The 12,592-nt window shown below is 44.9% G+C and overlaps 1 protein-coding gene across 2 annotated transcripts; it reads left to right on the plus strand.

Moving 5' to 3' along the window:
• Positions 1-398: 398 nt before the first annotated feature.
• On the plus strand, positions 399-5,628 carry DGUOK (deoxyguanosine kinase). 2 transcript variants are annotated; one of them, XM_087969834.1, is made up of 7 exons: positions 399-703; positions 1,058-1,173; positions 1,512-1,690; positions 2,765-2,912; positions 3,382-3,497; positions 3,949-4,048; positions 4,610-5,628. In XM_087969834.1, the coding sequence occupies exons 2-7, from the start codon at positions 1,135-1,137 to the stop codon at positions 4,676-4,678; spliced, it is 651 nt and encodes a 216-aa protein (XP_087825960.1). In that variant the 5' UTR covers positions 399-703; positions 1,058-1,134; the 3' UTR covers positions 4,679-5,628. The 2 variants fall into 2 exon arrangements, with proteins under 2 accessions (XP_087825960.1, XP_026540498.2); XM_026684713.2 differs by lacking the exon at positions 399-703 and adding an exon at positions 798-965.
• The last annotated feature ends 6,964 nt before the right edge of the window (positions 5,629-12,592 follow it).

Genomic DNA, 12,592 nt, shown 5'->3' on the forward strand with positions numbered 1-12,592 from the left:
TTGGCAGCCACACGCTCGACTGTTTCTCTTTCCCAAAAGGCAGCCTGATGAACAATTTTGCAGCAGGATTCTCACCTGCATCCATCACACAGGCTATACTTCTAGAAAGCAGGAAAAACAGGTATTACCCAGACTGCTGCTTGCCCCAAAAGGGGGCTAGAGAAAAGACAAACAAAAAACAGCTACTGAAGTTGCTCCTAATGCTGAGAAAAGTAGTGCCAAACTCAATAGGAGGCAAAATATCGGAACCACCCTGTGCTTCCTCTATCTGTCCCATCTCCTCCCTTCCGTTTTGGCGGCGGCGGCGGCAGCAGCTGCTGCTGCTGCTCCCATAGCCCCTGCAGGTCCTTTCTGAATCTCCCGCTCTGGCCAGAAATGAAGGAGCATGCCCGTAGCAGAGGTCCTTCCTTCTCTGCACAGCTACCAGACTGCGCAGCAGGACCCTGGAGAGCGGCTCTTTGCTGCCTTCTCGGAGGATTTAAGGATAGGGCGATTGTGCGTCTCTTTGACGGAGCTTCAACCAGAAATTTATCCCAGTGCTTAATTGGAACTAATTTCCACGGCACAAAATTGCTCCGATTTTTACTCGCTATTGTATCAAAGCGGTTTAAGAAACAAAAGTACCGGCGTTGCCTGCACTCCCTGTTACAGGTACCCGTTTGGGTGGTTGGTGGTATAACAGTGGCCAGCAATTAACCTTACGGTGAGTTTCAAAGTTTAGGCTACCGCTATGTTTATTTCTAGTGTTTAATTGAGCACACTAAGTTTTAAGGTGGAATCTAACCTTTATAGTTATTTCTCATTTTGCATTTTACATTACGTGACGCTAATTTTACGTCACACTCCTCCGAGGCAGAAGCCGAGCCTGCCCATGCGCAGGCCCTCATCGTCCGGCGGCTCCATGGCGGGCGCGGCTGGGAACTTCTCGCGGGCGGCCAAGAGGCTCTCGGTGGAGGGAAACATCGGTAGGCGGGGAGGGGGGGCAAGGGCGGGGGGCAGACCGCGGCTGGGCGGCCTTTGATGCTTCTCTTCCTCCTCCTCCTCCTCCTCTCCGCAGCGGCGGGCAAGTCGACCTTCGTGGGGCTGCTGCGCAAAGCCTTCCCCGCATGGCGCCTGACTCCCGAGCCGGTGGCCATGTGGCAGGAGGTCCGAGCCGCCGCCACCGGCCGCCAGGTAGGTAGGCTGGACGCGGCCCCAGGAGAAGCCGCCCGCGGCTGCTTTGCCTCCGGCGCCCCTGCCGCGAGTCTCCCGGCCAGCATCTGCCCGAGCCGTCGCCGGGGAGGCGCCGGTTTGGGCCCCGCTTGGCCCGCGGGTGGCTGTGCAAAACCCGCCCGGGCGGGGAAGGGCGGAAGGCAAAAGCGGCGACAGGCACGACGGGCTCCTCGGGGAGGGGAGCTTCTCCTTGGCCTTCGGAAGCCCGTCGTGAGGGGGTGGGGGTGGGCTCCCGGCTCCCCCCGAGCGGGCAGGTGAAGGGCTCCCCCGGCAGACCAGGAGCTCTTCCTCTTCCTCAGGCCTGCCCTTCCCCAGTCTTCGGGAACCTGCTTGAGATGGTCTACCGAAAGCCTTCCCGCTGGTCCTACACCTTCCAGACCTACTCGTGCCTGAGCCGGCTCAAGGTTCAGCTGGCCGCCCAAAGTCCACGGAGCCCGGAAGCGGTGCTGGTGTTCGAGAGATCCGTCTACAGCGACAGGTATACCGGTTTGCTTTCTTTGCCTTTCCCTGCAGGTAAAAGGGAAGGGAAGGAAGAGGCCTGTGCTTAAAAAGGGAATTGACCTCCAGCCTCCCTCTGTCTATTGCTACAATCTGGTAAACAAAATGGTTTCCTTAAAAACAGGGAAGGATTTGCTGTGTTTTTTAGTAAAGGCTTAACCAACCTCCACAATTCATTAAAAGACAGGAGCGAGGATTTAAAGAAACAAATGTAAAAGGAGTACTGACAGATTAATCTATCCATCCATCTCTATAAATCACAATCCACTAAATTTTATGAATTGTTTAAGAGATACACAATTAGGCAAGTTGTATTTTGGAGGATTAACTTTATAATTGAACAACTATGATGCTCTCTGTCAATCTAAATGTTAAACCTCAAACTTGAACTTTTAAAAAAGTAAGGTTTTTTTTTTTTTACAAATACTGTAAGCGGTGTAAGGCGGGGTGGGGTCCCAAACCTCTGGGCCTCAGCCTGCTCGGGCCTCGTAGCTCCATTTCAGCAAGTGGCAGGCATGCACATGCGTGAGTGCCTGCTGCTTGTGTAAATTGAGCTGCTTGCACAAGCATCTGCCCCTCGCGCTGAACCATTTCCTCTGCCCCCTCCCACTGGTCCGCAAAGCCAGAAAGGTTGAGGACCCCTGATGTAAGGCGTTTCTGACAGAAAAGCAGCTTCAAATTATCAGCAAAAGTTTTCTGGAAAAGATTCTTGGAATTGCCCAAGAAGAGGCTTGCACATGAACACTGGCATGGTTCTGTAATGGTGGTGGGGAGGAGGAATGCAAAAATGATCTCAGGAGAAAGATAACTCTCACATCAAGAAATTGGCCCCTCGGGTAGAGGTTCCTGTCCTTTGCCCACTTCTCCCCTATGAGCCTGCCAGCCTCTTAAGATATCTGTGTATCCTGCTCCCATTATTCCCAGTTACTGTGGCCCAAACCATGGGAGTTGCAGTTCAAGGCAACTGAAAAGCACGAGGTTAGGATATTAGATAACTGAGTCCTTGCCTACTTCTGGCCTCAAGGGGGTGTCACTGGCTCCTCTCCTTCCTCAGGTATATCTTTGCAAAAAATCTCTTTGAGATTGGCCACATGACTGAGATTGAGTGGATCATTTACCAGGATTGGCACACCTTCCTCCTGCAAACCTTTGGAGACCAACTTGCCCTCCATGGCTTCCTTTATCTCCGGGCCCCTCCAGAGGTAACCAAAAGTAACTGTTTTGTGTTCTGTTCCCAGCTTTCTCTCTTCTCGTTACTACTCTTTACTAGTGTTCTTTCATAATGACGTATCTCCTGTTTGAGCTCTTCTTCCTAGCCGACGCCTGTTTTAGCTGCCTTCAACCCATGTTTTCTGCCAGGCATTTAAAAAAAAAACTCAGCTTCAATTCCTACATTTCTTCTCTAACTCAAAATATGGTAGAATAATTGCTGGACTGCAAAACCAGCAGTGCGTGCCTCCCCCATCACCGGCACCAGTTACCGGTGTTTAGCAAGTTGGACCTTGGAAGCAACAGCCAGTTTCAGCAATCTCTCCTGTTCCTTTTCTTCGAAGCAGCTGTAGCTTGTCACTCAGTATCCTGGCAGGAAGCCTCCCGTGATTTGTTGGGCAAAAGTCCCCAGAGCTTTTGGGTATCTTGGGCTGGTTTGCAAGGTTGCTTTCTCCTTTCTAGGTCTGCTTTGAGAGGCTGCGCTGCCGATCCAGGCCCGAAGAAAAGGAGGTTCAGCTATCTTACCTGGAGCAGCTTCATGTCCAGCATGAAAACTGGCTTGCGAAAAAGACTACTCTGTGGGTCCCTGCAGGGAGGGGCTTTCTGGGAAGGATGTTCGTGGGGGCGGCAGGGGAAGAGTCGTGGCAAGATAGTGCCATGGCAGAGGACTGCAGATGGGGGAGGGGAGGAAGGTTGGAGGAGCAGGACCACGGCAATGTGAAAAAGAAGGGACTGTGTGAAAAGAGCTTGGAAGTAGGGTCTGGAAGTCCACCAAAGCTCTGCTTATGCCAGCTGCAAAGGGAAGGACTTTTCCACCCCGGCCCCAAGAGACTCCGCAGGGAGCCTGCACGTCCAGCTAAGCCCCACGGTGGGCGGGCACGGTGTTCTTGGCCAAGAGCTGCATTTTACTCCCTGTGGTGTGATTACATCACAAGCAAACAGGACTTGCCTTAGGACATGAACACTCAGCAATCCCCACAGACATTGATTAAATCAAAAGGATTTTCTCCCCCCCCCCCACCCCCATAGGATCCATTCTGAAGCTTTAAGAGATGTGCCTGTCTTGATTCTGGATGTCACAAAGGATTTTGAGAATGATCCAAATGAACAAAGGAAGCTTGTAGGCCAGGTAAGACAGGTTGGTTAAAATAAGAAAGGATTGTCGGAGCATGAAAAGGGGACTAATTCATTGTTTTTATCAATGCACTTTATTCATTAAACCAAACAGTGTAGTGGCCAGCCGAGCACCTTGAACAGAATGAGACGGCCTGCTTAAAAGCTTGTCGTCTCCATGCCAGACATGCGGCAAATCATTTTTTAAAAACATAAGTTCAGCTTGTCAGAAGTGGCCATCTTGTACAGGAAACACCAACCTCCTCTCCATTCAGTGATTCAGTGCACTTATTTCATCCCCAACCTGGGTGAAGGAAACAGGGAGCAACAGAGATGTTGCATTTGGAAATCCCCCGTTTTGAAAATATTCCTGGTTCCCACCTGGGTGTCCAGAGGCCATTAATGCCCCCGTTCCCTGTTTAATATGAACGGAACTACGGCTAAGAGAAGTAACCCCACTACAAGCCATAATTAAGGCTCTGCCTCATATCCTCACTCTAATAAACAGAGAGGTTTGCAAACCTGCCAATTCTGATTTTTTTTAGTCCTTTTTAAAGGGTCTTTCTCTTTTTCACAGGTGAAAACTTTTATGAAAACTCTTTGTTCTGATTCTTTGCCTTCCATCTCTACAACCGTCTGCAAGTGAAGGGAGTTGGATTCGGCATACTGCAACTAAGAGCTGCTTGCTTAATGCTAAGGAAGCAATGGGAATGGTATGCCTCTTTCCATCCAGGCAGATACAAACTCCAGGCAGGTCAGAGAGCCGAGCAAAGGCCTGGCCCCAGTTGGCTTCCAGCCAGCAATAGCAAGAAGAAGCCTTTTGGAGCCATCCTGCACCCAAAGGCGGGGGACATGCCTGGCCCCAGCAGAGGGCCACAGATGCATTCCACAGACTCCCTGGGACACTGCAAGAAAGGTGGGGAACGTCTTTGATGGACCTGAACTCGGCACAGCTACCGGTCCTGCTGAGCTCTGCCCACAGGAGTCAAGCTGCAATCATGGACCAGCTTTGCCTGCTCACCTCCCTCCCTCCAGCTGCTGAATTTCTGCAGATTTGGCACCCATCTGACATAGAGTTACATCATGACCATCTTGTGCCCTTTAGCTCACTCCTATCCCATGAGTCCTGCTCCTCTGGGTGGTATTAGGAGGTACCCCAAGGGTGGAGGGAAGGCAGGAAGAAGGAGGGAAAGAAAGAAAGAAAGAAAGAAAGAAAGAGAAAGAAAGAAAAGAAGAAAGAAAGAAAGAAAGAAGAAAGAAAGAAAGAAAGAAAAGAAAAGAAAAGAAAAGAAAGAAAGAAAGAGAAAAAGAAAAAGAGATGAAAAGAAGACTCCGTGGTATAAATATTATATTCATCTAATTTGCAGTTGGACCCTAAAATAGCAGAAGACGTGAAAAGCAAGAATGAAGTTAATTTTTTCCATAGCTCTATTGAATCTTTTTTAATGATTAACTGTATTACTACACTTTGTTTTAAATGGGAAATACTGCTCCTTTGCTATCTTTATAAATGTAATATTAAATCTAACACTACACAGATTTGCTATTAAGAAACAGTCTAGAAAAGCAGTAAATAGAAGCAGAAGCTGTACATTTTCAAGTGGCCCTTCCGTTCTTTGAGGTGTGGTACTAAAACGTGTGTTCCTACCCCCTTTCTTTTTCTATCCATTTTCTACTTCCGCATCAATCTGCTAGGATTCAATTTGTACGGGTTTTTTTCCCCAAGGACCTAAGCAATTGAGGGAGGGAGGGAAGGAAGAAAAAGAAAGAAAGAGGGAGGGAGGAGGTTTCTAGTATAAAACATGTTAAACAAAAACATTAGTTTAAAAAGGACAATTATTTATACACACCCCAAATGAATGATAGTCGGTATCTGAATGCTAGGAGGTGAGACCATTATGATTGTTAGGCCATACTAGAACCACCTGCCTGAAATGCAGTGGAAAACGGTGATTCTTAAAAACATAATTTATTTTTAAACAAACAACCTCAGCTGAAAAATGGGTTGCTGCCTCTTATCTTGAGGCAGGCGGGGAATAGCTGTAGATTGCCCACTCCTGTGAGGCCCAGTTGGCACCTACTTTGATCTCTTTCCACTACAGCAAAAATATTTTTATTTTCCAAGACCTTTTAATGTATAAATATGTTAATATTTTAAGTTTTCCACTTCAATGGAACTTTTATATTAATGTAATTTTAGCCATTCTGTTTTTAATTTTTATATGTTGCATATTTGTTGCACAAAATATAATCTTTTTAAGTAACCTTTTTAAAATGTTAATCCAGTGATATAACCATATTACTGCCTTCAGAGTTATACAGGTAGTCCTCAACTTATGACAACAATTGAGCCCAAAATTTTGGTTGCTAAGCAAGAGCATTGTTAAAGTGAGTTTCTGTCTTTTGACTCACCCAATCACATGACTAGCCATGCCCACCCAGTCGCATGACCACATAACCATGGCCACCAAGCCATGCCCAGAGAACCGGTAGTAAAAAAATGTGACTCCCACCACTGTATTAGGGAAGCTGCCTTGTCTGAAGAAGTTGTGTCAACCATACGCATTCACGGGGATATCAGCTCTCTAGGGATTGTGCAAACCTGTGTGTTAGTGCTATGCCGATTTGTATTATTTAAACTTTTTCCTTAAGGGAAAGACTGCCTCTGGAGATGCCCTGGAGCATGGAGCTTTTGCAGGCTTGCTTTCTCCAGTTTAAATTAATTACATTTGTCATTCTGGAAGATTATGTCTGTGTTTTATTGGTGAAAAACAAGAAGATTGTGCAGACTTGGAATAATGGAGCTGTTTGTGGGGCTGATTTTCTTTTGGTGGCTGTTAGGCAGGAGGGCTCTGGGGAGAGATCACCAGCTGTGCTGTCTTGGAATCGCCTCTTTCTCCTTTCCTGATCTGATTTTGTAAGCTGCTACAATCTTCAATACAATCTGGCCTATGTCTGTCTCCACTGAATTCACTGCACCTTATTCCCAGGTCAGTGAGTAGACAGTTGTAGCTCATCAGTTATGCTGAAAACACAACTCACCTTTCTTTGTTTAAAAACAAAGGCAGTGTCTGTGTATGAAAGTAGCTACATCAGATGCTCCTGAGGATCAGACCATCCCAGACAGAGCCAGAAATTTCCCTTCCTCCGATCTCTTGAGCAGCTCCTTTCGTTCAGGAGTCATGGCTTTTCTGTGTTCAGCCTTCAACTGTTGGAATCCTTCTGCAGGGTGCCTGGGAGACAGGCCATCTAGAAGAGTCCTTAGGCTGTTCCTCTCAGTCGCTTAATGTCCCAACGGTCTATTTCCAAGGGCTCAATTCTTTTCTTGTGCCAAAGGCTGCTGTGCTTAGTCTTGTCCTCCTTTCCCCTTTTCAAGCATCTCTTTTCCCAAGTCTTGAATACTTGGCTCCTCATTTCCCTCTCCCATGGCTTCAGCCAAATTGGCATGTCTGTTGCTTGATACCCTAGCAATCTCATAGTGAAGGGATAAAACATTTGCAAACAGGTTTTCTGGGTCGGGGTTTGTAAATTTACATTTGACTGATTGCTTTGTTGGAAGTGATGCTGCTGCATGCTCCAGTAAGACTACCAAGTCACTCCTAGGCTTGCAGGGCAGCGTCTTCCCTCTCCTGCCTCATCACACTGATGACCTGTCCGTTTTCTTTTTGTAGGCCACGCTGACTTCTTGTTCGGTTTTCATCAGAAGTGACAGCTGGGCAGTTATTTTCCCTGTGTATCCTGACAAAACACTACACATCTTGAAGTTCCTTTTGACTCAATCTTTGGCTTTTGCTACACTCGGCAGTTGCTTTCTGATCTAAATATTTGCTGATATTTAGTTCCACTATGTGGCTCTCCAGATATGCTGGCATACATTAGATAGAACCTTTATAGATTCTTCTTCTGTTGCTTGCTGTATTTTTGTAGATACATTGTAAAATTCCTGTAGTTTTTCAACCACACACTCCATTGGCCTGAGTGCCTACTGCTTGTGCAAATGGGGCTGCCCCTGCTGCTCACACAGGACCATTTCCTCTCCCCCCCCCCCATCAGTCCACAAAGCCAGAAAGCTTGGGGCCACTAGTTTAAGGTGCCACCTGACTCCAAATGGCCTCTGGGCATTGCCCTCAACATAGCAAAAAAAAAAAAAAAAATAAAAGCACAACACAAAATATGTAAGATGGAATCCAGCCACTCATTACAAAATATATACAAACCCATCTATCATCTAGCACTATACTGTCAATCACTTGTCAATCCCCATGGTTTTGTTAGTAAAAATACAGGTTTGAAATGCCATCTAGTGAGTTTATCTTTATTCTTGAATAAAAGAAATATTAAACATAAGAATTTAAAGAATGGGAAACAATCAGGAAAAAGCTAAATAAGATACTTCTAAGAACATTTCAAATAAGCCTTATAAGACAAATTTGAAACATTGAATAAAATACAGCTTTTCATGGGAACTACATTTTTTGGTCTATTCTAAATCAAAACAGGAATTCAAGACTTTTATGATTTCAAACATTGGACACTAGAGGGCACTAAAGAGTCCAGACAATTTTTAAAAAATGAACGTTTGCCAATTGTTTTTGGTTAGTAGCAAAGTTTACAAAATGACACAAAATGTCAGCACATCTTCAGGAGATATTTGAAGAATGGGATCAGAAATTAGCTATAATGTCAGCAGAGATGTTTGCTTTTATAGTCTATATTCAAAAGATGTTAACAAAGGAATGACAGATATGAAAGAGTATTTAAGAGATTACAGGATAAAGAGAAGGAACAAATTTTGCTCAATGCAAAATTATTAGAACAATAAATATTGGAAAATTGGAAAACCATGGACTATAAGAAAAGACGACTAATGTGAAAACATAAATGACAAGCCAAGAGAATGACTTATTAAGGACTTACTACTGGATATACAAAAGGAGTTGGTTAAAGACTTACTAATAAAAATATAAATGATAAAGCAAGGGAATAACCTGGATAATGACTTTTTATGAATTTACAAAAGAGGTTTGATCAAGTGAATGAGGAAAAGATCAAGTCTTATGACAATGAATAAATTAAAAATTAAGATTGTTAGAAGTAAAGGGAAGGAATATAAAAGCTCTGATAATCCTTTTAAAAATACTTTTATTAGTTTATAAAAATATAAAATACAAAGAAAGATGAAAATATTGGGAAAGTAAGGAAAAAGAAAAGAGGAAAAAGTGTGGGGTAAAAATGGGAAAAGAAAGAAAAGCACTGACTTTGGTTCTTAGCACAGTAGAAGAAGATAACACAGAGCCTTAACTTTTTGCTTTTACTGAGTATATATACTAACCATTTCTATAACAACAAACCTATCTAATTGGTAAAACCCAAAATCAAAATGTCATTTTATTCCTACCTCAAGCATAAAGTTCAGAAGTGGTTTCCAATTCTTTTCTCTAATTAAAGCAATCAGTTTAGTCATCTCTGCTAACTCCATCAGCTTTTGCAGCCATTTGTCCATTGTAGGAATTAAAGTATTATTATTTTTCATTTTTGTGCGTAGAGCATTCCTGCTGCTTTCAACATATAAAACTTCAAAGTTCCATTTTTTTCAAGTTGTCTATTAAATTCTGGTAACCTTTTACAGACTTTTGCTTAAACCTGGACTGAAAAGTTGTTGGTTTATGGATATGCATATAGATAAGGAATGGGTAGTAGAAATAAGATATGTTTTTTGTAACATTGTAGGATTGAAAAATTACTAACTTGTTTATACTTGTGATGAAGATCAGAAGTAACTTCTTGAAATATTTCCTTCCTTTTTTTCCCTACAGGTAGTCCTCGACTTAAGACCATAATTGAGTCCCAAATTTCTGTTGCTAAGCAAGATAGTAAGGAGTTTTGCTCCATTTTTCAGCCTTCCTTGCCATAGCTCTTACGTGAATCACTGCAGTTGTTAAATTAGTAACACAGCTGCATTGACTTTGTTTCTCAGGTCACAAAAAGTGATCCCATGACCCTGGGACATTGCAACACTCATAAATACATGCCAGTTGCCAAGCGGCTGAATTTTGATCATGTGACCCTGGGGATGCTGCTGCAATGGGTGTAAATGTGAAAAATGGTCAGAAGACCCTTTCTTCAGAAGACCCATTGCAACTTCAAACAATCACTAAATTGTAAGTTGAGGACTACCCGTACTTTTTTTTCTTTTCTTGCATTCTTGCTCCTTGCTTTTTTCCCCTCTGGGTTTAGTTTCTATTTGCTTTTGCCATTGTAATAAAATGTTCAATAAAATATGATTAAAAATGAACAGAATGAAGATTATCAAGGAGAAATATAAAGCCCTGTATCTGAATAGGAAAAATGAAAAACAAGATATGAAAATGAATTGGATGTTCTTGTTGATGGCAAGTTAAATCAGAACCAGCAAAGCAATGCTCCTGCTCAAAAGGCCAGCACTATTTTGGGGTGAGTTAACAGGAAAAGTGTGGAGAAATTAGTCTGGATTCCTAGGAGGGAGGAGCTGGTTTCTGGAAGGCACAGAGAATGTGGAGCCTGGAAATGTTGGTCTGCAGGAAGAGAGTAAAATGGTGGTTCCCCTTAGTGATTCCCAGAGACCTTCTGTGAGGTGGGTGGGCAGGTTTTAAAATCGATTAAATAAACATCTGTAGTTATGCAAATAGTTGCTTTGTCAGGCAAGATTGTGTCTGCAGGTGAAAAACAAGAAGAAAAACTACTCAGAAGTAACTCCATTGTGTCGTTCCTTGTTCTTGGGGCCTGAGAAGACTGGAGGTTTAGCTTATTCAACAAACAAGTAGCTGTTTCTCAGGGAGAATAAATACCCCAGGTAGCTTCTCCCTTGCTAGCCATGGGGGACGCCCTCCCTGCCAGATTGTGACTAATTTTCCAGCCTCTGCACGTTGTATTCGTGTTGCTAGAGGACTGCAAATCAGAAGGTGTGACTCATGCCGTTTGACTTCTGAAGACAGTCAAAGCAGGAGGCCTTGCAACCAACAATGTCACACCTTCTATTTGGAGGTGGCACCTGCTAGAGTCCTGCCCTGCTGCCTCAGCGAGGAAAGGGGGGCAGTCCCCCGCCCCACCTGTTGAGTGCACCTCAGTGCCTGTCTGCTTCAGGCAAAGTTACGGTTCTCAGCTGCTGGGACTCCCCAGAGTTGGAGGCTGGGAGGGCAGCTGCCCAGGCTAGGGGGATCTCCTTCCTGCAGCTTGGCAGGCATAGATTTGAGCAGAGCGAAAGCAGGCTTTCCCCTTGGTTTGATGCAGGAGAGCAGAGCTGCTTTTTGCGCAGGAAAGAGGAAGGTGTACGTGCTCCGAGAAGAGCTCCCCGCCTACCCTGTCTCATTCAGCATGAGTCACTCAAGTAACACCTGGGAGTGGGCTTGCCTTCCAATTTCACTTCAAGCATTTTGAGATTGGAGAGGAGGAAAAGACAGGCCTGTTTGTTTAACAGAGCCTGAGAAAAAGCACATGATTTCAATGTCTTGCCAACACATTACCCCGCGCTTACTAAGCATACCATCTTCTTCTTCTTCTTCGTCAGAAACACACTTAGATCACCGCCTACGCTGTCAATTGCCAAATCCACCCACATGGTAGCGGCGGCAGCAGTGGCTCTTTGAGCAAGTCAGCACTTGCTATTCCAAGCTTTGCCTTATTGGTGATGGAAGGTGCTGCCTCTTTCCCCCCCTCTCCTGCTCATGGGAGCCACTAATTCCTGCCTGTGAGGTGGAAAACCCAAAAGTCATCTTGTGGCTGTAACTTAGTGGTATGTCCAGCCTGGCTGAGGATGCCCAGAGGGGGCTGCTGCTCCTCAGAAACGGTTCTGTCCCAAGCCGGTTTCTATGAATCTCCGGCAGGGGCAGCCACAACCCCAAGGGGGGAGGGGGGAGTCTGGCTTATTCCAAGCTCCCTGTTTCCCGTCCAACTTGCTGGGGCTCAAATGAATGGCTCCGATGGGCAGTTTCCCCAAAGGCTCTGAACCATGGTGGGCAGGCAGGCAGGAGCAGCAAATGGCAAAGTACATTTTTCTTCCTAACATTAATGCAGGTAGTCTGTGTCTTACAGCCATTTGTTTGGTGATCATTCAAAGTTACAATGGCACTGAAAGAAGTGAACTTGTGACCAGTTTTCACACTTACGACCACTACTGCATCCCTCTGGTCACGTGATCAAAACTTGTGTGCTTGGCAGCTGGCATGTTGCAGGGCTCTGGAAGTCATGGGATCACCATTGGTGGTTACACAAACCTTCCCAGATGACTTCTGACAGGCAAAGTCAACACGTGCTTAACAACTGCATGATTCATTTAACAACTGCAGTGATTTGTTTAACAACTGTGGCAATAAAGGTCCTAAAATGAGGCAAAACTCACACCAACTATCTTGCTTAGCAATGGAAACTCTGGGCTCAATTGTGGTCATAGGTCACGGACTACTTGTAACTTGCTTACATTTCTCAGTACCAAGCTTAACAGAATAACAGAATTGGAAAGGACCTTGGAGGTCTTCTAGTCCAAGCAGGAAACCCTGTATCATTTGGGACAAATGGCAGCCCA

The sequence above is a fragment of the Notechis scutatus genome, chromosome 7 (assembly GCF_049901735.1).
Source record: "Notechis scutatus isolate UNSWTSFEM ecotype Mainland chromosome 7, rNotScu1.2, whole genome shotgun sequence".
Taxonomy (NCBI): domain Eukaryota; kingdom Metazoa; phylum Chordata; class Lepidosauria; order Squamata; family Elapidae; genus Notechis; species Notechis scutatus.

Coding starts and splice junctions, on each gene's coding strand:
- DGUOK (XM_026684713.2), top strand. CDS start 872: ATGCGCAGGCCCTCATCGTCCGGCGGCTCCATGGCGGGCGCGGCTGGG. Junction 1,691..2,764: donor AGATCCGTCTACAGCGACAG/GTATACCGGTTT, acceptor CTCCTTCCTCAG/GTATATCTTTGCAAAAAATC. Junction 4,049..4,609: donor AAAGGAAGCTTGTAGGCCAG/GTAAGACAGGTT, acceptor TCTTTTTCACAG/GTGAAAACTTTTATGAAAAC.